The 26,620-nt window shown below is 48.5% G+C and overlaps 1 protein-coding gene across 4 annotated transcripts in view; it reads left to right on the top strand.

Annotated features, from left to right (window-relative positions):
- The window catches only part of LOC130348978 (kinesin light chain 1-like), a gene marked incomplete at its 5' end in the record, with an annotated part of 38,885 nt that extends 17,341 nt beyond the window's left edge, over nt 1–21,544 (top strand). For 2 of the 4 annotated variants that reach the window (XM_056554785.1, XM_056554784.1), the window contains 3 exon segments: nt 17,353–17,477; nt 19,957–20,014; nt 20,308–21,544. In XM_056554785.1, coding sequence (XP_056410760.1) covers nt 17,353–17,477; nt 19,957–20,014; nt 20,308–20,379 — 255 coding nt within the window. 4 annotated transcript variants of the gene reach the window in all.
- Between the last annotated feature and the right edge of the window lie 5,076 nt (nt 21,545–26,620).

Genomic DNA, 26,620 nt, shown 5'->3' with positions numbered 1-26,620 from the left:
GATGGGAATGGGTTGTGTAGGGTGATGATATCATAGGATGGGAATGGGTTGTGTAGGGTGATGATATCATAGGATGGGAATGGGTTGTGTAGGGTGATGATATCATAGGATGGGAATGGGTTGTGTAGGGTGATGATATCATAGGATGGGAATGGGTTGTGTAGGGTGATGATATCATAGGATGGGAATGGGTTGTGTAGGGTGATGATATCATAGGATGGGAATGGGTTGTGTAGGGTGATGATATCATAGGATGGGAATGGGTTGTGTAGGGTGATGATATCATAGGATGGGAATGGGTTGTGTAGGGTGATGATATCATAGGATGGGAATGGGTTGTGTAGGGTGATGATATCATAGGATGGGAATGGGTTGTGTAGGGTGATGATATCATAGGATGGGAATGGGTTGTGTAGGGTGATGATATCATAGGATGGGAATGGGTTGTGTAGGGTGATGATATCATAGGATGGGAATGGGTTGTGTAGGGTGATGATATCATAGGATGGGAATGGGTTGTGTAGGGTGATGATATCATAGGATGGGAATGGGTTGTGTAGGATGATGATATCATAGGATGGGAATGGGTTGTGTAGGATGATGATATCATAGGATGGGAATGGGTTGTGTAGGATGATGATATCATAGGATGGGAATGGGTTGTGTAGGATGATGATATCATAGGATGGGAATGGGTTGTGTAGGAAGATGATGATATCATAGGATGGGAATGGGTTGTGTAGGATGATGATGATATCATAGGATGGGAATGGGTTGTGTAGGATGATGATATCATAGGATGGGAATGGGTTGTGTAGGAGGATGATATCATAGGATGGGAATGGGTTGTGTAGGGTGATGATATCATAGGATGGGAATGGGTTGTGTAGGAGGATGATATCATAGGATGGGAATGGGTTGTGTAAGAAGATGATGATGATGATGATGATGATATCATAGGATGGGAATGGGTTGTGTAGGAGGATGATATCATAGGATGGGAATGGGTTGTGTAGGATGATGATATCATAGGATGGGAATGGGTTGTGTAAGAAGATGATGATGATGATGATGATGATATCATAGGATGGGAATGGGTTGTGTAGGAGGATAATATCATAGGATGGGAATGGGTTGTGTAGGGTGATGATATCATAGGATGGGAATGGGTTGTGTAAGATGATGATGATGATGATATCATAGGATGGGAATGGGTTGTGTAGGAGGATGATATCATAGGATGGGAATGGGTTGTGTAGGAGGATGATATCATAGGATGGGAATGGGTTGTGTAGGGTGATGATATCATAGGATGGGAATGGGTTGTGTAGGGTGATGATATCATAGGATGGGAATGGGTTGTGTAGGATGATGATGATATCATAGGATGGGAATGGGTTGTGTAGGATGATGATGATATCATAGGATGGGAATGGGTTGTGTAGGATGATGATGATATCATAGGATGGGAATGGGTTGTGTAGGATGATGATATCATAGGATGGGAATGGGTTGTGTAAGAAGATGATGATGATGATATCCTAGGATGGGAATGGGTTGTGTAGGGTGATATCATAGGATGGGAATGGGTTGTGTAGGAGGATGATATCATAGGATGGGAATGGGTTGTGTAGGAGGATGATATCATAGGATGGGAATGGGTTGTGTAGGATGATGATGATATCATAGGATGGGAATGGGTTGTGTAGGGTGATGATATCATAGGATGGGAATGGGTTGTGTAGGATGATGATATCATAGGATGGGAATGGGTTGTGTAAGAAGATGATGATGATGATATCATAGGATGGGAATGGGTTGTGTAGGAGGAAGATATCATAGGATGGGAATGGGTTGTGTAGGGTGATGATATCATAGGATGGGAATGGGTTGTGTAAGATGATGATGATAAAGATATCATAGGATGGGAATGGGTTGTGTAGGAGGATGATATCATAGGATGGGAATGGGTTGTGTAGGGTGATGATATCATAGGATGGGAATGGGTTGTGTAAGAAGATGATGATGATATCATAGGATGGGAATGGGTTGTGTAGGAGGATGATATCATAGGATGGGAATGGGTTGTGTAGGGTGATGATATCATAGGATGGGAATGGGTTGTGTAGGGTGATGATATCATAGGATGGGAATGGGTTGTGTAGGAGGATGATATCATAGGATGGGAATGGGTTGTGTAAGATGATGATGATGATGATGATGATGATGATGATGATGATGATGATATCATAGGATGGGAATGGGTTGTGTAGGAGGATGATATCATAGGATGGGAATGGGTTGTGTAGGAGGATGATATCATAGGATGGGAATGGGTTGTGTAGGGTGATGATATCATAGGATGGGAATGGGTTGTGTAGGTTGATGATATCATAGGATGGGAATGGGTTGTGTAGGATGATGATATCATAGGATGGGAATGGGTTGTGTAGGGTGATGATATCATAGGATGGGAATGGGTTGTGTAGGGTGATGATATCATAGGATGGGAATGGGTTGTGTAGGATGATGATATCATAGGATGGGAATGGGTTGTGTAGGATGATGATATCATAGGATGGGAATGGGTTGTGTAGGATGATGATATCATAGGATGGGAATGGGTTGTGTAAGATGATGATGATGATGATATCATAGGATGGGAATGGGTTGTGTAAGATGATGATGATGATGATATCATAGGATGGAAATGGGTTGTGTAGGATGATATTGTAGGATGGGAATGGGTGTACAGAGTGATGCTCATAGGTTACAGATTGGTTATGTAGGGTGGAGGTGTCAGACCATGGGTACAGTTGGGTCATCATATAACCCAGGGGTGTGCTCTCTAGGGCAGGGATAGCACTAGGAAGACATGGGTTGTGTAGGGGTTAGGGAGCACTAGAGGGAAGTATACTTTGTGGAGCCTTGGTGTAGTACATTAGGTGGAGGGTCTGTAGTTGTTCCTCCTGGCAGTGATGTAACAGTGAGGATATATAGACATGGGATCTTCATGGTGAGGAGGTATGTGTAGGACATTAGGTGGAGGGGCTGTAGTTGTTCCTCCTGGCAGTGATGTAACGGTGAGGATATATAGACATGGGATCTTCATGGTGAGGAGGTTCGGTGTAGGACATTAGGTGGAGGGTCTGTAGTTGTTCCTCCTGGCAGTGATGTAACAGTGAGGATATATAGACATGGGATCTTCATGGTGAGGAGGTATGTGTAGGACATTAGGTGGAGGGGCTGTAGTTGTTCCTCCTGGCAGTGATGTAACGGTGAGGATATATAGACATGGGATCTTCATGGTGAGGAGGTATGTGTAGGACATTAGGTGGAGGGGCTGTAGTTGTTCCTCCTGGCAGTGATGTAACGGTGAGGATATATAGACATGGGATCTTCATGGTGAGGAGGTATGTGTAGGACATTAGGTGGAGGGGCTGTAGTTGTTCCTCCTGGCAGTGATGTAACGGTGAGGATATATAGACATGGGATCTTCATGGTGAGGAGGTATGTGTAGGACATTAGGTGGAGGGGCTGTAGATGTTCCTCCTGGCAGTGATGTAACGGTGAGGATATATAGACATGGGATCTTCATGGTGAGGAGGTTCGGTGTAGGACATTAGGTGGAGGGGCTGTAGTTGTTCCTCCTGGCAGTGATATAACGGTGAGGATATATAGACATGGGATCTTCATGGTGAGGAGGTTCGGTGTAGGACATTAGGTGGAGGGGCTGTAGTTGTTCCTCCTGGCAGTGATATAACGGTGAGGATATATAGACATGGGATCTTCATGGTGAGGAGGTTCGGTGTAGGACATTAGGTGGAGGGGCTGTAGTTGTTCCTCCTGGCAGTGATATAACGGTGAGGATATATAGACATGGGATCTTCATGGTGAGGAGGTTCGTTGTAGGACATTAGGTGGAGGGGCTGTAGTTGTTCCTCCTGGCAGTGATGTAACGGTGAGGATATATAGACATGGGATCTTCATGGTGAGGAGGTTCGTTGTAGGACATTAGGTGGAGGGGCTGTAGTTGTTCCTCCTGGCAGTGATGTAACGGTGAGGATAAAGGGATCTTGCTGGTCTGTGGTTGAATGTCCACCGGATGGATGTCTTACTGGTTATGTGTACACAGGGTCTGTAAACCATTATTGACACTTTGTAGGTATGGAGACCCCCTAACCTCTCTTCTGACTTCCTCTGTCTAATCTCCAGAGCCTCCTCTTGTAACCTCCATTGCTCCCTGCATCTCTGTTAACCCTTCCCTCCCTCCTGACCTCAGGCTTCCACTTCTCACCCCCCTGACTTGTCACGGTTTCCCCTTTTCGTGCCATGTTAACCCCTTTCTGTTGTTCCCTCTATTAGATATCCCCTCTTTGTAGCTTCCATGTTTCTCCTGACCATTATCTGCCATTGTGGAGGACCATGATGTCCCAGTCCTGTGGGGACATTTCCCCCCTTCTGATTGGTCCTGTCTCTCTCCTGGCATCTTGATGGTGGGTTGTGCTTCTCCATGTGTTTGGGGTCTTTCAGCTTCTCCTCTGTCAGTACCTGATATCTCATTGTAGACTTTTGAGGTTCCTCACCCGTGATCCGTGGTTACATCTTTGTCCCCCCCCCCCCAGCCCTTTATTCTGCCGTCCTCTTCTGTCCTTCTCCCGGGCAGGTGTCGCTCAGCACAGTTACTGTAAGATCTTTTTTTTATTTCTGTACTTTTTTAGGCCTAATTAATGGACACGTCTGCCATTGTTCCTTCCCCAGCAGTCGGCTGCAGTCATACGCTGAGAGGACAGAACCCGGCTCTGTCCACACATCACTGCGAGATACAATCCCACTAACATTGTTACCACGCAACCACAAGGCTCTAACCACCATAATGGCCATCATCGTCCACTTATAATCCACATGGACAGAACCATCCCTGACCCCGATGGTCTATTAGTAATTTCTGGGCCCTCTCCCAGGACCCTCTCCATCACCACTCTGGCACATTGGGCACTAAGGGTTTACGTGCCAGCAGACAAAAACAGTGCCACCTGTACCCTCTCATGGCTATACAGATGCACGTAGGGCAGAGTATACAGTGTTACATATGGACCGTGCTAGTTTAGTCTTCCAGCCACACGGTCTAGATTCCAAAAAACTGTTTCTATGATGAGTTTTAGGGCACCGCTTAGGTTCTGTGGTGTGACGCGCCAACCCTCTAACCATATAACCATGCGGTCACCTAACCCCGATTATGGTTAATTTATATAAACTGTTTTCTTCAGGAAAGACTCTGTCTGCTGTGGGCGTTCTCTGGGGTGACATGTGGCTGGTCAGGGATCCGTCTCTTGTCACCCACCGCTTGCCTCATGACATCTTCCATGACTGTAGACTCGATGTACGATGGACCCTCCATTCTGCCTTGTGACATCTTCCATGACTGTAGACTCAATGTACAATGGACCCTCCATCCTGCTTCATGACCTTTTCCATGACTATAGACTCCATATACGATGGACCCTCCATCCTGCCTTGTGACGTCTCCCATGACTGTAGACTCCATGTACGATGGACCCTCCATCCTGCCTCGTGACATCTTCCATGACTGTAGACTCCATGTACAATGGACCCTCCATCCTGCCTCGTGAAGTCCCCCATTGCTGTAGACTCCATGAACGATGGACTCTCCACGTTGTCACCCTCCATCCTGCCTCGTGACGTCTCCCATGACTGTAGACTCCATGTATGATGGACCCTCCACAATGTCACCCTCCATCCTGCCTTGTGACGTCTCCCATGACTGTAAACTCCATGTACGATGGACCCTCCATCCTGCCTTGTGAAGTCTTCCATGACTGTTGACTCCATGTACGATGGAAACTCCATCCTGCCTTGTGAAGTCTTCCATGACTGTAGACTCCATGCACGATGGACCCTCCACATTGTCACTTCCTCACCTTGACTTTGCCGCAGTACGGCATCTCGTATAACCTGGTGCCTTACAGGTTCTGAGAATACGGGGATGTGTCATTGTTGGTTGTTTCCTTAGGAGGATGATGATCTAGAAAGTCTTTGCCATTGTCCCAGTGGTAATGATTGCTCATGTACATGACAGATCTAATGATGTACGCTCACTGGCCACTTTTTTAGGTACTTGTCCAATCAGCCAATCACATGGCAGATACTCAATGCATTTAGGCATGTAGACGTGGTCAAGACAACCTGCTGAAGTTCAAACCAAAGAGAGGTGATTTAGGTGACTGATCATGTCATGGTTGTTTGTGCTGAGGATTTCACAAACTGCTGATCACCTGGGATTCTTAGGCACAGCCATCTTTAGGGTTTATAGAGAACGGTCCGAAAAAGGAAATATCCAGTGAGTGGCAGATGTGTGGAGGCAAATGCCATGTTGGTGTCAGAGGAGAATAGGCAGACTGTTTCAAGATGACAGTAACTCAAATAACCACTGGTTACAACCAAGGTCTTCAGAATACTATCTCTGTACAACACGTTCATCCAGCCGTGAAGCAGATGGGTTACTGCAGCAAAAAAACAAACTGGGGCGGCCACTCCTGTCAGCTAAGAAAAACAAACTGAGGCCACAATTCACTCAGGCACCAGTATGTGTGTGTGTGTGTATGTATATATATATATACATATACATACACACATATACACACACGTACAATATGAGAGAGAGGGGGTCCAACCCAGGACTAGAGAGGTGTACCTAATAAAGTGGTCAGTGAATGAACATGTAAGTGGCTGTCAGTCAGCTGGAAGTTCCTGCACTAGGACAGAAGGGGGCGATATCTATGTCTGAATGAGGAGCCCTTAGACCTTGTCACATATTATAGCTCCAAGTGTATCCTGTCCTACCAGAAAAAGATATTGAAGCAAAAATCACCAGACCTGAGGGAATATAGCGGCCGACTGGTTGTGGACTATCCTCCAGGCTGATGCCTTCAAGGGAAAGTGTTACCAGATCCGAGGACACCACTGTAGGTGTGTGGGGTGGAAAGGATCAATTACTCCAGTGTTTACTGTGTCAGAGTGAGGTTTCCTAAACTGTTCTGTTCCTGGTGATCATGAGCAGGAGTCCAGTGTATTCACCACATGGACCGGGTATATGGGTCAGGAGTCCAGTGTATTCACCACATGGACCGGGTATATGGTTCAGGAGTCCAGTGTATTCACCAGATGGACCGGGTATATGGTTCAGGAGTCCAGTGTATTCACCACATGGACCGGGTATATGGGTCAGGGGTCCAGTGTATTCACCACATGGACCGGGTATATGGGTCAGGAGTCCAGTGTATTCACCACATGGACCGGGTATATGGTTCAGGAGTCCAGTGTATTCACCACATGGACCGGGTATATGGTTCAGGAGTCCAGTTTATTCACCACATGGACCGGGTATATGGGTCAGGAGTCCAGTGTATTCACCAGATGGACCGGGTATATGGGTCAGGAGTCCAGTGTATTCATCCGATGGATCGGGTATATGGTTCAGTAGTCCAGTGTATTCACCACATGGACCGGGTATATGGTTCAGGAGTCCAGTGTATTCACCAGATGGACCGGATATATGGTTCAGGAGTCCGGTGTATTCACCAGATGGACCGGGTATATGGTTCAGGAACCCGGTGTATTCACCACATGGACCGGGTATATGGTTCAGGAGTCCGGTGTATTCACCAGATGGACCGGGTATATGGTTCAGGAACCCGGTGTATTCACCAGATTGACCGGGTATATGGTTCAGGAGTCCGGTGTATTCACCAGATGGACCGGGTATATGGTTCAGGAACCCGGTGTATTCACCACATGGACCGGGTATATGGTTCAGGAACCCGGTGTATTAACCAGATGGACCGGGTATATGGTTCAGGAACCCGGTGTATTAACCAGATGGACCGGGTATATGGGTCAGGAGTCCAGTGTATTCACCAGATGGACCGGGTATATGGGTCAGCAGTCCAGTGTATTCACCAGATGGACCGGGTATATGGTTCAGGAGTCCAGTGTATTCACCAGATGGACCGGGTATATGGGTCAGGAGTCCAGTGTATTCACCAGATGGACCGGGTATATGGTTCAGGAGTCCAGTGTATTCACCAGATGGACCGGGTATATGGTTCAGGAGTCCAGTGTATTCACCAGATGGACCGGGTATATGGTTCAGGAGTCCGGTGTAGTCCTGATATATTATATATATTATTAGGTCACCTCCTTGTTATATATATATATATATATATATATATATATACATACACAGTCTTGGGTATAAATAGATCATGGAGAGATCTCTGTACTGTCCTGATATATTATATATATTATTATTAGGTCACTTCCTTGTTATATATACAGTCCTGGGTATAAATAGATCATGGAGAGATCTCTGTACTGTCCTGATATATTATATATATTATTAGGTCTCCTCCTTGTTATATATACAGTCCTGGGTATAACTAGGTCATGGAGAGATCTCTGTACTGTCCTGATATATTATATATATTATTAGGTTTCCTCCTTGTTATATATACAGTCCTTGGTATAAATAGATCATGGAGAGATCTCTGTACTGTCCTGATATAATATATACATTATTAGGTCACCTCCTTGTTATATATACAGTTCTGGGTATAAATAGATCATGGAGAGATCTCTGTACTGTCCTGATATATTATATATATATTATTAGGTCACCTCCTTGTTATATATACAGTCCTGGGTATAAATAGATCATGGAGAGATCTCTGTACTGTCCTGATATATTATATATATTATTAGGTCTCCTCCTTGTTATATATACAGTCCTAGGTATAAATAGATCATGGAGAGATCTCTGTACAGTCCCCTGATATATTTATACATAGTTATTAGGTCTCCCCTAAGCCTTCTTTTTTCTAAACTAAATAACCCTAATTCTGATAATCTTTCTGGGTACTGTAGTCCTCCCATTCCCCGTATTACTCTGGTTGCCCGTCTTTGAACCCCCTCCAGCTCCACTATATCTTTCTTGTACACTGGTGCCCAGTACTGTACACAGTATTCCATGTGGGGTCTGACCAGTACTGTACACAGTATTCCATGTGGGGTCTGACCAGTACTGTACACAGTATTCCATGTTGGGGTCTGACCAGTACTGTACACAGTATTCCATGTTGGGGTCTGACCAGTACTGTACACAGTATTTCATGTTGGGGTCTGACCAGTACTGTACACAGTATTCCATGTTGGGGTCTGACCAGTACTGTACACAGTATTCCATGTGGGGGGTCTGACCAGTACTGTACACAGTATTCCATGTGGGGGGTCTGACCAGTACTGTACACAGTATTCCATGTGGGGGGTCTGACCAGTACTGTACACAGTATTCCATGTGGGGGGTCTGACCAGTACTGTACACAGTATTCCATGTGGGGGGTCTGACCAGTACTGTACACAGTATTCCATGTGGGGGGTCTGACCAGTACTGTACACAGTATTCCATGTGGGGGGGTCTGACCAGTACTGTACACAGTATTCCATGTGGGGGGTCTGACCAGTACTGTACACAGTATTCCATGTGGGGGGTCTGACCAGTACTGTACACAGTATTCCATGTGGGGGGCCTGACCAGTACTGTACACAGTATTCTATGTGTGGTCTGACCAGTAATGTACACAGTATTCTATGTGCGGTCTGACTAGTGATTTGTACAGCGGTATAATTATTTCCTTGTCGTGGTCATCTATGCCCCTGTTGATGCTCCCCATGATTTTATTTGCCTTGGCAGCAGCTGCCTGACACTGGTCACTACAGCTGAATTTACTATTAACTAAAATTCCCAAGTCCTTTTCCATGTCAGTCATCCCAAGTGTTCTCCCATTTTAATACATAATCCCAGCCCGGATTTTTCTTCCCCGTGTGCATCACCTTACATTTATCAGTGTTGCCTCTTCTGCCACTTCTCAGCCAAAGCCCCCAACCTATCCATATCCATTTGTAATAGTGCACTGTCCTCTATTGTGTTATCTACTATTCACAGTGCACAGTCCTCTATTGTGTTATCTACTATACACTAGGGATCGACCGATTATTGGTTTGGCCGATATTATTGGCCGATAAATACGATTTTGGGTATTATCAGTATCGGCAATTACCTTGCCGATAATGGCCCGCGACCCACCGCACCGCGTCGCACTCCCCACTGCACCGCCCCGGCCCCTTTGCATCTCCCATTTTATAATTACTTGTTCCTGGGGCCCACGCTACTTCTGGCTCCTGCTGCGTCCTGCGTTATGCTGTGCGCAATGACGAGTGTCGTGCGCGACATGACGTCACCGTCAGTGCGCACAGTGACAGCTCAGGTGGACACCACCGGAGCCAGATGTAGAGTGGACCCCGGGCACAGGCAATTATAAAACCGGGGATGGGGGCGGTGCTGTGGGGGGTGCGGCGGTAGGGGGAGAGGTGCGGCGGTGGGGGAAGTGGTGCCGCCACCCGCTACTCTCCCCCTGCCTGTCCGGGGGTCCCGAATCCTATCACCGCGATAGGACTCGGGACCCCCGGACAGGCAGGGGGAGAGTAGCGGGTGGTGGCGTCGGCCTATGGCACCGCAAAAGCCACTGCAGTGCATTGATTTAAAGCGCCCGCTTTAAATTAATGATCTGCAGCGGTGTCGCGGGGGGATAAATAGCCGATAACTTATACCAATATTCCAGTATAAGTTATCGGTATCGGCCCTAAAAAACAGATATCGGTCGATCCCTAATATACACAGTCCTCTAGTGTTTACCGCTTTACAGAGTTTAGTATCATCTGCAAAGATTGCTACTTTACTATTCAACCCCTCTACAAGGTCATTAATGAATATATTAAATAGAACAGGACCCAAGACTGACCCCTGTGATTACACCGGATTCCTAAACCATATACCCGGCCAACTGGTGAATACACCGGACTCTTGAACCATATACCCGGCCATCTGGTGAATACACTGGACTCCTGAATCATATACCTGATACATCTGGTGAATACACCGGACTCCTGAACCATATACCCGATACATCTGGTGAATACACTGGACTCCTGAACCATATACCCGATACATCTGGTGAATACACTGGACTCCTGAACCATATACCCGATACATCTGGTGAATACACCGGACTCTTGAATCATATACCCGATACATCTGGTGAATACACCGGACTCTTGAACCATATACCTGATACATCTGGTGAATACACTGGACTCCTGAACCATATACCCGGCCATCTGGTGAATACACTGGACTCCTGAATCATATACCCGATACATCTGGTGAATACACTGGACTCCTGAATCATATACCCGATACATCTGGTGAATACACCGGACTCCTGAACCATATACCCGATACATCTGGTGAATACACTGGACTCCTGAACCATATACCCGATACATCTGGTGAATACACCGGACTCTTGAACCATATACCCGGCCATCTGGTGAATACACTGGACTCCTGAACCATATACCCGATACATCTGGTGAATACACTGGACTCCTGAACCATATACCCGATACATCTGGTGAATACACTGGACTCCTGAACCATATACCCGATACATCTGGTGAATACACTGGACTCCTGAACCATATACCCGATACATCTGGTGAATACACTGGACTCCTGAACCATATACCCGATACATCTGGTGAATACACTGGACTCCTGAACCATATACCCGATACATCTGGTGAATACACTGGACTCCTGAACCATATACCCGATACATCTGGTGAATACACTGGACTCCTGAACCATATACCCGATACATCTGGTGAATACACTGGACTCCTGAACCATATACCCGATACATCTGGTGAATACACTGGACTCCTGAACCATATACCCGATACATCTGGTGAATACACTGGACTCCTGAACCATATACCCGATACATCTGGTGAAAACACCAGACTCCTGAACCATATACCCGATACATCTGGTGAATACACTGGACTCCTGAACCATATACCCGGCCATCTGGTGAATACACTGGACTCCTGACCCATATACTAGGGATCGAACGATATCGTTTTTTTAGGACCGATACCGATAATCGGTGGAGGTTAGGGCCGATAGCCGATAACTTATACCGGAATATCGGTATAAGTTATCGGCTATTTATCCCCCCGCGACACCGCTGCAGATCATTGATTTAAAGCGGGCGCTTTAAATCAATGCACTGCAGTGGCTTTTGCGGTGCCATAAGCCGCCGCCCGCTTCTCTCCTCCTGCCTGTCCGGGGGTCCTGAGACCTGCCACCGCTCCCCCCACCACCGCACCACGACCGACTCCCGCCCCCGACCCACCGCACCGCGACCGACCCCCGCGACCGGCCCTCCCGACCCCCCACACCGCCCCGGCCCCATTGCCTCCCCCATCCCCGGTTTTATAATTACCTGTTCCCGGGGTCCACTCTACATCTGGCTCCGGTGGTGTCGTCCTGAGCTGTCACTGTGCGCACTGACGGTGACTTCACGTCGCGCATGTCACTCGTCATTGCGCACAGTGTGACGCAGCAGGAGCAAGAAGTAGCGTGGGCTCCGGGAACAGGTAATTATAAAACCGGGGAGGCAATGGGGCCGGGGCGGTGGGGGGTGTGACGCGGGACGGGGGGGGCGGTGGGGTGCGGTGCGGCTGGTCGGGGCATTATCGGTAAGGTAATTGCCGATACCGATAATGCCCAAAATCGGGATTATCGGCCGATAATATCGCCCATACCGATAATCGGTCGATCCCTACCATATACCCAGTTCATCTGGTTATTACACCAAGTAACTACACATTATGCAAACCTTCTGGAAACATTCTGGTCACTGAACATTTCCCTCCCAACACTCCTCTACAGATATTAAGCGGTGTCCTCCGATCTGACACCAATCTCCTGCCAACAGGACAACATGGTGGGTTTAGTGGCCAAAAATCTAGAAATAGGTTGTTCCCTTTCAGTGGCTGGAGCCATGTGCCATCTGTAGACAAACATATCTGATCATTGAGTGATCTTGGGACGTGGTCTGATAATGGTGGGTATCATCCACGTGCTGCTTGTCGTGGCCTTTGTATCGTGGACAAATACTGAACAATGATTGGAGAATAAAATTTGTCTGTATGTTCATTTATAGAAATAAGTAACATATCTTCTGTGGCCCCATGATTTTGTGCCTTGTAGTTCTGAGGTCCTGGCCTCACTTAGGTTATCCTGTCCTTTCTCCTTCACTCCGGTGCTGGTCTCCCGTACATTCTGTCTTGTCTAGACTCTGTGCTCTGCTTCCCCTCCCCGCTCTTCTCAACCCTCCCCGCTCCCCATCCCTTCTCTGCTCGTCTCTCTCCCCCCCCCTTTGCTCCTCCCTTTCTGCTTCCCCTCCCTTCTCTGCTCATCTCTCGCTCCCCCTCCCCTCTCGCTCCTCCCTCTCTGCTCCCCCTTCCCTCTCGCTCCTCCCTCTCTGCTCCCCCTTTGCTCCCCCTTCTCTCTCCCCCTCCCCCCTTGCTCCCCCTTCTCTCTCCCCCTCCCCTCTCGCTTCTCCCTCTCTCCTCCCCCTCTCCCTCTCTCCTCCCTCTCCCTCTCTCCTCCCCCTCCCCTCTGTTCTCTCCAGGCTCATTCTCCAGGTATACCCGGCAGCAGAATATTTATATTAAATCAGAATTATTTAAGTAATTTTGTTTTGGTCTCCATTGTTATGGATGCATTTGCGTTATTCAAGTGAGATGGCTTATTCTACTGTTCAGAGCGTGATTTACTCCAGAACCCAATCCACCAGTTCTGGGAACACTCAGCAGATATGTCATAAAGTCCCCTCTAATGGGGCGATGGTTCTGATGAAGGACAAAGAGGCTTCCGCAGTAATATTGATCTGGAATCTCGGCGTTAAACATGACATCACATGGTTCCAGATCTGCAGGTAAATCTGCCGATCCCCTGATGGACTTGGCTGGTGGCTGAAGACGTTGACATGTTTTGTTGACACATGACAGGTCACATGCCATGTCCGTATCTCAGGCCTCGCACATTATAAAATAAAAGAATGAATGCTAATGCTTTACTAGGACCCCGAAAGAACTTAAAAAATGATGGGTCCTTAGCGCGGCGCCCCCTTCAGTTTTCTCTACACAGTAACACTTCTGACCACTTGGCACCATCCACCGTTGTATCCAGCTGGCAGTGCACCGTATACACCACCACTAAGGCCTCAGATACAGCTGTATTATGGCTTCAATAAAAAAAAAAAATGGACACAATAGGGATACCTCTGAACTTCTTCAATTATTGGGGGCGCCTTTCATCGTTCTCCATCAGTGGAGATGCCTCTCCTCATCCAGTATAATGGGGGCATCTCTCATTGTCCTCCATCAGTGGGGGGGCACCTCTCACTATCCTCCATCAGTGAGAGCGCATCTCACCCTCCTCCATCAGTGGAGTGCCTCTTGTGGTCCAGTATAGTGGGGGCGCCTCTCATCGTCCTACATTAGTGGGGGTGTCTCTTATTGTCCTCAATCAGTGGGGGTGCCTCTCTTCATCCTGTATAGTAGGGGCGCTGGCAGTGTACAGGTGGTCTCCTCCATCACTGGCAGTGTACAGATGGTCTCCTCCATCACTGGCAGTGTACAGGTGGTCTCCTCCATCACTGGCAGTGTACAGGTGGTCTCCTCCATCACTGGCAGTGTACAGGTGGTCTCCTCCATCACTGGCAGTGTACAGGTGGTCTCCTCCATCACTGGCAGTGTACAGGTGGTCTCCTCCATCACTGGCAGTGTACAGGTGGTCTCCTCCATCACTGGCAGTGTACAGGTGGTCTCCTCCATCACTGGCAGTGTACAGGTGGTCTCCTCCATCACTGGCAGTGTACAGGTGGTCTCCTCCATCACTGGCAGTGTACAGGTGGTCTCCTCCATCACTGGCAGTGTACAGGTGGTCTCCTCCATCACTGGCAGTGTACAGGTGGTCTCCTCCATCACTGGCAGTGTTACAGGTTGTCTCCATCACTGGCAGTGTTACAGGTGGTCTCCTCCATCACTGGCAGTGTTACAGGTGGTCTCCTCCATCACTGGCAGTGTTACAGGTGGTCTCCTCCATCACTGGCAGTGTTACAGGTGGTCTCCTTCATCACTGGCAGTGTTACAGGTGGTCTTCATCACTGGCAGTGTAACAGGTGGTCTCCTTCATCACTGGCAGTGTTACAGGTGGTCTCCTCCATCACTGGCAGTGTTACAGGTGGTCTCCTCCATCACTGGCAGTGTTACAGGTGGTCTCCTCCATCACTGGCAGTGTAACAGGTGGTCTCCTCCATCACTGGCAGTGTAACAGGTGGTCTCCTCCATCACTGGCAGTGTAACAGGTGGTCTCCTCCATCACTGGCAGTGTAACAGGTGGTCTCCTCCATCACTGGCAGTGTAACAGGTGGTCTCCTCCATCACTGGCAGTGTTACAGGTGGTCTCCTCCATCACTGGCAGTGTTACAGGTGGTCTCCTCCATCACTGGCAGTGTACATGTGGTTGTGTCTCACAGGAGACCAGATTTAAAGGGGTCCCAATCTCACCTGAGAACTCGGTGAAATGTTCTCCCTGTAGAGTGTGAATGGCGCGGTGGGCTTCAGTTATTACCAGGACAGTTCTGTCCCCACCTCAGGATCGGAGGGGTCCCAGCGGTTGGTTGGCCCCCTGCAGATTAGCTTGTTATCCCCTATCCTATAGGAGTTCCCCGTTATGTGAATAGTCAGATTGTTATGTATATAGTGTGTGACATGGAGCACGTACGTGTGTATGAGGTGTGCGAGGAATCCTACAACTCCGGTTGCAACGGATCACCGAGGCGTCGTCACCTGGAGCAGTGTACTGAAGAGCTACACTAAGTGTGTGTTACAGTAGGACAGTTATACACTTGGTGTCAGGTGTATGTATTGTGTTAGTAGGACAGGGATACACTGGGTTTCAGGTGTGTGTTGTGTTCGTAGGATGGTGATACACTTGGTGTCAGGTGTGTGTATTGTGTTAGTAGGATGGTGATACACTTGGTGTCAGGTGTGTGTATTGTGTTAGTAGGACAGGGATACACTGGGTTTCAGGTGTGTGTTGTGTTCGTAGGATGGTGATACACTTGGTGTCAGGTGTGTGTATTGTGTTACAGCAGGATGTGATACACTTGGTGTCAGGTGTGTGTATTGTGTTAGTAGGATGGTGATACACTGGGTGTCAGGTGTGTGTATTGTGTTACAGTAGGATGTGATACACTTGGTGTCAGGTGTGTGTATTGTGTTAGTAGGATGGTGATACACTGGGTGTCAGGTGTGTGTTGTGTTTGTAGGATGGGGATACACTTGGTGTCAGGTGTGTGTATTATGTTACAGTAGGACAGTGATACACTTGGTGTCAGGTGTGTGTATTGTGTTAGTAGGACAGGGATACACTTGGTGTCAGGTGTGTGTATTTTGTTAGTAGGATGGTGATACACATGGTGTCAGGTGTTTGTGTTGTGTTAGTATGATGGTGATACACATGGTGTCAGGTGTGTGTATTGTGTTAGTAGGATAGTGATACACTTTGTGTCAGGTGTGTATGTGTGTTGTGTTAGTAGGATGGTGATAAACATGGTGTCAGGTGTGTGTATTGTGTTAGTAGGATGGTGATAAACATGGTGTCAGGTGTTTGTGTTGTGTTAGTAGGACAGTGATACACTTGATGTCAGGTGTGTGTGTTGTGTGACAGTAGGACAGTGATACACTTGGTGTCAGGTGTGTGTGTTGTGTGACAGTAGGACAGTGATACACTTGGTGTCAGGTGTGTGTATTGTGTTACAGTAGGACAGTGATACACTTGGTGTCAGGTGTGTGTATTGTGTTACAGTAGGACAGTGATACACTTGGTGTCAGGTGTGTGTATTGTGTTAGTAGGATGGTGATACACTTGGTGTCAGGTGTGTGTGTTGTGTTAGTAGGACGGTGATACACTTGGTGTCAGGTGTGTGTGTTGTGTTAGTAGGACGGTGATACACTTGGTGTCAGGTGTGTGTATTGTGTTAGTAGGATGGTGATACACTTGGTGTCAGGTGTGTGTATTGTGTTAGTAGGATGGTGATACACTTGGTGTCAGGTGTGTGTATTGTGATAGTAGGATGGTGATATACTTGGTGTCAGGTGTGTGTGTTGTGTTAGTAGGACGGTGATACACTTGGTGTCAGGTGTGTGTATTGTGTTAGTAGGATGGTGATACACTTGGTGTCAGGTGTGTGTATTGTGTTAGTAGGATGGTGATACACTTGGTGTCAGGTGTGTGTATTGTGTTAGTAGGACACTGATACACTGTGTGTCAGGTGTGTGTGTGTTGTGTTACAGGATGGCAGTGGAACACTCAGACGTTCCGGGTCTCTGGGTAAGATCCGCGATGTCCTACGGAGGAGCAGTGAAATGCTGGTGAAGAAGCTGCAAGGAACCACGCCTCCAGAACCACGGAACACAAAGTAATTACCACAAAACACACAATGACACAAAGGCATTCTGAGGAGGGACCTGGAGGGGGGTATGGAAGGCTTGGTACAAATATATATATATATATATATATATATATATATATATACACACACATATACACACACATACATATACACATACATACACACGTATACACACACACACACACACATAAATACATATAGATGCAAATCATAAAATGTTGCAGTACCCTGTAATGACCTTTTTTATTGGACTAACAGAATTTTGTAGAGAAGCTTTTGGGATTCCTCCCTTTATCAAGTCCAAAGCAAATCTAATCGCACAAGAAGACACAGGTTACATCTCACAGATATACAGGGGTTAAGACAATAGAGGTGGAGAATTCACACTAAAGATAGGCCATAAATGATCACTAAATAGGAGAAAAGAAGATTGTCCAGCACTCAGGATATGCAGGTAAAATCAATGCTTGTTTTATTGACAATCTTCAGACAAGGATCAAAAACAGAGAGAACTTCTGACGCGTTTTGTACCCAGGTGCTTAGTCGTAAGCACCTAGGTGCGAAACACTTAAGTTATCTCTGTTTTTGATCCTTGTCTGAAGATTGTCAATAAAACAAGCATTGATTTTACCTGCATCTCCTGAGTGCTGGACAACCTTCTTTTCTCCAGTTGTGCACATAGCCGAGTGCGGGACCGGCGTGTCCGTGCACAGGTGATGCACTGCCATTCGGAGGAAGTGAGCGGTGTATACCCACATACTCTTGATAGACTAAATAGATAAGTATCCTTATCTATTTAGTCTATGTTCCTATAGCAGGATAAGTTCACTTAGTCTTTGCATTGTGTGTCTGTGTGTGCCACACTAAGCATGGACAACAGAAAAAGAAGAGAACCGTCTGAGGACTTGTAACCTTGAGATTGTTGATATTTTTTCACAATTTTGGTTCTCAAGTCCATCTCCAGAGATCTAGCTTTGTCTTTGTCCACAGTGCGCAACATTTTCAAGAAGTTTACAACCCCTGGCACTGTAGATAATCTCCCTGGGCGAGGACGGAAGAGAAAAATTGATGAAAGGTGTCAACACAGGATAGTCTGGATGGTGGATAAGCAGCCCCAAACAAGTTCCAAAGATATTCAGGTTGTCCTGCAGGCTCAGGGAGCATCAGTGTCAGTGTGAACTATCCGTCCACATTTAAATGAAATGAAACGCTATGGAGGAGACCCAGGAGGACCCCACTGCTGACACAGTGACATAAAAAAGCAAGACTACATTTTAGAAAAATTTACTTGAGTAACCAAAATCCTTCTGGGAAAACGTCTTCTGGACAAATGAGACCAACATAGAGCTTTTTGGTAAAGATGGAAAACGGAATGAGGCCTACAAAGAAAAGAACACAGTACCTACAGTGACATATGGGGGAGGTCAGTGATGTTTTGGGTTGTTTTGCTGCCTCTGGCGCTGGGGGCCTTGAATGTGTACAAGACATCATGAAATCTGAGGATTACCAATGGATTTTGGGTCACACTGTACAGACCAGTGTCAGAAAGCTGGGTTTGTGTCTGAGATCTTGGGTCTTCCAGCAGGACAATGACCCCAAACATACGTCAAAAAGCCCCAGAAATGGAGACAACAAAGCGCTGGAGAGTTCTGAAGTGTCAGCAATGAGTCCAGATCTAAATCCCATTGATCACCTGTGGAGAGATCTTATAATTACTGTTGGGAAAAAAGGCGCCTTCCAATAAGAGATCTGGAGCAGTTTGTAAAGGAAGAGTCCAACATTCCGGCTGAGAGGTGTAAGAAGCTTATTGATGGTTATAGGAAGAGTGGTCCAACATTCCGGCTGAGAGGTGTAAGAAGCTTATTGATGGTTATAGGAAGAGTGCTCCAACATTCTGGCTGAGAGGTGTAAGAAGCTTATTGATGCTTATAGGAAGACACGGATTTCACTTTTTTTTTTCCCAAAGGGTGTGCAACCAAATATTGACGGTGCCAATAATTGTGTCCGGACCATTTTTGGAGTTTGGTGACATTAGGTCCAATTTGCTTTTTTTTCCTCCTTTTTTGATTTAGTTCCAATAAACACAAAGGGAATAAACATGTGTATAGCAAAACCTGTGTTACTGCAATCCTTTCCTGTGAGAAATACTTCATTATATAGAAACATTTCAGGGGTGCCAACATTTACCGCCATGACTGTGTACATACACGCATATAGATACATATACACACACACACCTACATACATATACACTCACATGTACACACAACTATACACATACACGCCTATATGCATATGCACATACACACACACACCTATGTATACATATACACACACCTATATATGTATACATACACACCTATATATATATATATATACACACACACGCACACAGCTATACACACATATACACCTATATATACACACACATATATAGTAGTAGTTTCCCGGTCTCAGCTCTTGTCCTCTGTTTTTGTTCTTTTAGTATGAAGCGCGCTGCCTCCCTGAACTATCTCAACAAATCAAGTGATGAGACTTTCCAGGTAGGAAGTGTCCACGTGGTGTTGAATGGAGTGACCTTTGTGGCGGTGGGTGAATGGCGTGTCCTCCGTGGCAGTGGGTGAAGGTGTGTGTCCCTTGTGGCGGTGGCTGAGTGGCATGTCCTCCATGGCGGTGGGTAAAGGGCATGTCCCTTGTAGCTGTGGGTGAAGAGCGTGTCCATTTTGGTTGTGGGTGAGGGGCGTGTGTTTTGGTGATGGCATGACGCCCCTTGTGGCGGTGGGCAGTGTCCTTCCGTGGTCTGTATCTATTATTGGTAATTTCTTCTTGTTTTCAGGTCTCTCAGAATCTACTGTCTGAATCACGAGGACTGAGCGCCAGTAACATTGATCTGTCCTCCCACAGCTAATGACTATGGGGCGACCCCGCACCCCCACAATGAACTCATCGCACTCCCACAATCAACTTCTCGTACTCTCACCCAGACCAGGCACGATGGCCCCTCATGACTCTGTGAACACGGATCAGATTATGGGGTCCGGCAGACAATGGTGTTATAGACCCCCCAAAGATGGACGGACGCCTCATAATCTGGTGACTCCCCCCAAGACATTCTATCCCCCATCATTGTACCCTGCAATACACTACAGCCCCATAACTGTTGTACCCTGCAATTCACTACAGCCCCCATCATTGTACCCTGCAATACACTATAGTCCCCATCATTGTACCCTGCAATATACTACAGCCCCCATCATTGTACCCTGCAATACACTACAGCCCCCATCATTGTACCCTGGAATATACTACAGCCCCCATCATTGTACCCTGCAATACACTACAGCCCCCATCACTGTTCCCTGCAATACACTACGGCCCCCATCACTGTACCCTGCAATACACTACAGCCCCCATCATTGTACCCTGCAATATACTACAGCCCCCATCACTGTACCCTGCAATATACTACAGCCCCCATCATTGTACCCTGCAGTAACACTACAGCCCCCATCATTGTACCCTGCAATATACTACAGCCCCATCAGTGTACCCTGAGTAATATTATGGCCCTCATAATCATGCCCTGCAACCCCTAGAGGAATGAATGAACACTACACTGGAGCCCCCATCACTGCACCTTCCTGTCGGGTGACATCATGGTCGGGGTTTCTGCTCCGTGGTGGCCTTTGGGGTGAAGCGTCTCACAGGATGGATGAAGTTCTGGGGGTCCTTTATACACTGGACATTGGGGGGGTCGGAGTCGTGGTAAAGCTGTTGGGGAGATGTTTGTTGGGGTCATTAGCACTTTATTAATGATGACTCCATCGTTCCTGGTGCGCGGTTCCCTGTCCTCATGCATGACTCCTCGGAGGACAGATTCGCGTCCCCTGGACTGCGCTGCAATAATTCTGCCATGGCGGCTCCGCTTCTTGTGCTTTCTGTCGCCTCTTGTCATTCCCTCCACAGGGGGCGCTCACAGTGCTGCTCCTTCTGGGATTAGGGTTGTTTTCTGTAGATCTTTGCTCTTCATCATTTGGATTTTATCTCAGGAAAATAAAATATTTGAAAACCTGTTTCTTGCCCTTCATGAGGGGATCATAGTGGGGGGGGGGGGGGGGGGTCATGGATGTCATGTAACACTACAGTGCCCGGGAAGCCATAACTATTGGCTGATCTCCCGGACGCCGCTCTGGCCACTAGTGCAGACATTTATATCTTTGTGTATTTTTATTATGTGCTCATCCCATCAGACGCCTCCCATCATTGTGTAGCCCCCACTAACTCTCTGCTGCCCCTCACTATAAACTAAGAGAGAGAGGGGGGCCCGCAGGCTGTGGTTTAGAGAGAGGGGGTGGCTATTTTCTGTGGTGTAGAGAGAGGGGGCCGAAGGCTGTGGTATTGTCACTAAGTTTCTGTAGGTGAATTACACGTCTTCCTTGAAGGTCCGGAAATTCTTCAGAGTTGACTTCTGGATATTTTTTAGAGGAAACCGAGAGGCTAAAAGAGAACGATCACAATATTACTACTCATCTGAATCACTCGAGAGGAAGACGGGGACACATCTCACTGGGAGGGAGGAAGACGGGGAAACGTCTCACTGGGAGAAAGGCATGAGAGGAAGACGGGGACATGTCTCACTGGGAAAGCGGCACGAGATGTAAGGGACACGTCTCACTGGGAGAGAGGAAGACGGGGACACGTCTCAATGGGAGAGCGGCATGAGGAAGACTGGGACACGTCTCACGGGGAGAGAGGCACGAGAGGAAGACGGACACGTTTCACTGGGAGAGGCACTAGAGGAAGACGGACACGTTTCACTGGGAAAGAGGCACAAGAGGAAGACGGGGACACATTTCACTTTGAGCGAGGCACGAGAGGAAGACGGACTTTTCTCACTGGGAGAGAGGAAGACGGGATGAGAGGAAGACGGGGACACGTTTCACTGGGAGAGAGGCACGAGAGGAAGACAGACACATCACTGGGAGAGAGGCACAACAGGAAGACTGGGACACGTTTCACTTTGAGCGAGAGAAAGACGGGGACTTTTCTCACTGGAAGAGAGGAAGAAGGGGACACGTCTCACTGGGGGAGAGGAAGACTGGGACGCGTCTCACTGGGGGAGAGGAACAAGGGGGCCACGTCTCACTGGGGGAGAGGAAGACTGGGACACATCTCACTGGGAGAGAGGAAGACGGAGACACGTCTCACTGGGAGAGGACTTCAGCTAGAGTGATATTGTCTGTTCTGAGCCATGGTTCTGTCCTCACTTTACGTTACCCTGACATGTAATAGACAAGACTGTATGGTGGAGTGAAGATTTATGGAATTATAGGAAATGTGGGCACGGTGAATAAACAACAGCATAGCATAATGCAAGATGGCTGAAACACAACTTGTAATAACATGGATGACAAGTGGGCATAACCAGGGACAAAATTAGCAGCTTCTCCGGAACACGAGCCGGTGGTCTCTGTGGCTGGGAATAATTAGGGGAGAACCATGAGCCGACCAGCGATACAGCCACATGGAACAATGGAGGTTGCAGTCCCTTAGCACAGTTTGTGAATGGAGTTCTCTTTCCCAGGATGCTTCACTTCTCTGAGGAGGGATGGGTTCTGCAGAGGGACAAAACACTGACAGCCAATAGATGGCGTGCCTATGAATTACGTCAATGATGAGCTGACTGCCCCAATGATAGAGGACGAGCCGACTGCCCCAATGATAGAGAACGAGCCAATTGCATCAATGATAGAGGACGAACCAACCGCATCAATGATAGAGGAAGAGCAGACTGCCCCAATGATAGAGGAGGAGCTGACTACCCCAATGATGGAGAACCAACCGACTGCCCCAATGATAGAGGACGAGCCGACTGCCCCAATGATGGAGAACGAGCCGACTGCCCCAATGATAGAGGACGAGCCGACTGCCCCAATGATAGAAGACGAGCAGACTGCCCCAATGATAGAGGAGGAGCCGACTGCCCCAATGATGGAGAATGAGCCGACTGCCCCAATGATAGAGGAGGAGCCGACTGCCCCAATGATAGAGGAGGAGCCGACTGCCCCAATGATAGAGGAGGAGCCGACTGCCCCAATGATGGAGGACTAGCCGACTGCATCAATGATAGAGGACGAGCCGACTGCCCCAATAATAGAGGACGGGCCGACTGCCCCAATGATAGAGGACGAGCCGACTGTCCCAATAATAGAGGACGAGCCGACTGCCCCAATGATAGAGGACGAGCCGACTGCCCCAATGATAGAGGACGAGCCGACTGCATCAATGATAGAGGACGAGCCGACTGCATCAATGATAGAGGACGAGCCGACTGCATCAATGATAGAGGACGAGCCGACTGCCCCAATGATAGAGGACGAGCCGACTGTCCCAATAATAGAGGACGAGCCGACTGCATCAATGATAGAGGACGAGCCGACTGCCCCAATGATAGAGGACGAGACGACTGCATCAATGATAGAGGACGAGCCGACTGCCCCAATGATAGAGGACGAGCCGACTGCCCCAATGATAGAGGACGAGCCGACTGCCTCAATGATAGAGGACGAGCCGACTGCCCCAATGATAGAGGACGAGCCAACTGCCCCAATGATAGAGGACGAGCCGACTGCCCCAATGATGGAGAACGAGCCGACTGCCCCAATGATAGAGGAGGAGCCGACTGCCCCTATGATAGAGGACGAGCCAACTGCCCCAATGATAGAGGACGAGCCAACTGCCCCTATGATAGAGGACGAGCCAACTGCCCCAATGATAGAGGAGGAGCCAACTGCCCCAATGATAGAGGAGGAGCCAACTGCCCCAATGATAGAGGACGAGCCGACTGCCCCAATGATAGAGGACAAGCCGACTACATCAATGATAGAGGACGAGCCGACTGCATCAATGATAGAGGACAAGCCGACTACATCAATGATAGAGGACGAGCCGAGTGCCCCAATGATAGAGGACGAGCCAACTGCATCAATGATGGAGGACGAGCCGACTGCCCCAATGATAGAGGACGAGCCGACTGCCCCAATGATAGAGGACAAGCCGACTACATCAATGATAGAGGACGAGCCGACTGCATCAATGATAGAGGAGGAGCCGACTGCCCCAATGATAGAGGAGGAGCCGACAGCCCCAATGATAGAGGAGGAGCCGACTGCCCCAATGATAGAGGGCGAGCCGACTGCCCCAATGATAAAGGAGGAGCCGACTGCATCAATGATAGAGGAGGAGCCAACTGCCCCAATGATAGAGGACGAGCCGACTGCCCCAATGATAGAGGACGAGCCGACTGCCCCAATAATAGAGGACGAGCCGACTGCCCCAATGATAGAGGACGAGCAGACTGCCCCAATAATAGAGGACGAGCCGACTGCCCCAATGATAGAGGACGAGCCGACTGCCCCAATGATAGAGGACGAGCCGACTGCCCCAATGATAGAGGACGAGCCGACTGCCCCAATGATAGAGGACGAGCCGACTGCCCCAATAATAGAGGACGAGCCACTGCCCCAATGATAGAGGTCGAGCCGACTGCCCCAATGATAGAGGACGAGCCGACTGCCCCAATGATAGAGGACGAGTCGACTACATCAATGATAGAGGACGAGCCGACTACATCAATGATAGAGGACGAGCCGAGTGCCCCAATGATAGAGGACGAGCCGACTGCATCAATGATAGAGGACAAGCCGACTGCCCCAATAATAAAGGACGAGCCGACTGCCCCAATGATAGAGGACGAGTCGACTGCCCCAATAATAGAGGACGAGCCGACTGCCCCAATGATAGAGGAGGAGCCGACTGCACCAATGATGGAGAACGAGCCGACTGCCCCAATAATAGAGGACGAGCAGACTGCCCCAATAATAGAGGACGAGCCGACTGCCCCAATGATAGAGGAGGAGCCGACTGCACCAATGATGGAGAACGAGCCGACTGCCCCAATGATAGAGGAGCCGACTGCCCCTATGATAGAGGACGAGCCGACTGCCCCAATGATAGAGGATGAGCCGACTGCATCAATGATAGAGGACGAACCGACTGCCCCAATGATAGAGGACGAGTCACTGCATCAATGATAGAGGACGAGCCGAGTGCCCCAATGATAGAGGACGAGCCGACTGCCCCAATGATAGAGGACGAGCCGACTGCATCAATGATAGAGGAAGAGCCGACTGACTGCATCAATGATAGAGGAGAAGCCGACTGCCCCAATGACAGAGGACGAGCCGACTGCATCAATGATAGAGGACGAGCCGACATCCCCAATGATAGAGGACGAGCCGACTGCCCCAATGATAGAGGACGAGCCGACTGCCCCAATGACAGAGGACGAGCCGACTTCATCAATGATAGAGGATGAGCCGACTGCCCCAATGATAGAGGACGAGCCGACTGCCCCAATGATAGAGGACGAGCCGACTGCCCCAATGATAGAGGAAGGAGCCGACTGCCCCAATGATAGAGGACGAGCCGACTGCATCAATGATAGAGGACGAGCCGACTGCCCCAATGATAGAGGATGAGCCGACTGCCCCAATGATAGAGGACGAGCCGACTGTCTTAATGATAGAGGACGAGCCGACTGCCCCAATGATAGAGGAGCCGACTGCCCCTATGATAGAGGACGAGCCGACTACATCAATGATAGAGGACGAGCCGAGTGCCCCAATGATAGAGGACGAGCCGACTGCATCAATGATAGAGGACGAGCCGACTGCCCCAATGATAGAGGACGAGCCGACTGCCCCAATGATAGAGGACGAGCCGACTGCCCCAATGATAGAGGACGAGCCGACTGCCTCAATGATAGAGGACGAGCCGACTGCCTCAATGATAGAGGACGAGCCGACTGCCTCAATGATAGAGGACGAGCCGACTGCCCCAATGATAGAGGACGAGCCGACTGCCCCAATGATAGAGGACGAGACGACTGCATCAATGATAGAGGACGAGCCGACTGCCCCAATGATAGAGAACGAGCCGACTGCCCCATGATAGAGGAGGAGCCGACTGCCCCAATGATAGAGGAGGAGCCGACTGCCCCAATGATAGAGGAGGAGCCGACTGCCCCAATGATAGAGGAGGAACCGACTGCCCCAATGATGGAAAACGAGCCGACTGCCCCAATGATA

Source organism: Hyla sarda, unplaced genomic scaffold (genome assembly GCF_029499605.1).
Source record: "Hyla sarda isolate aHylSar1 unplaced genomic scaffold, aHylSar1.hap1 scaffold_897, whole genome shotgun sequence".
Lineage (NCBI taxonomy): Eukaryota > Metazoa > Chordata > Amphibia > Anura > Hylidae > Hyla > Hyla sarda.
The sequence above is the reverse complement of the archived record's forward strand: the minus strand, read 5'-3'. Positions and strand labels throughout refer to the sequence as shown.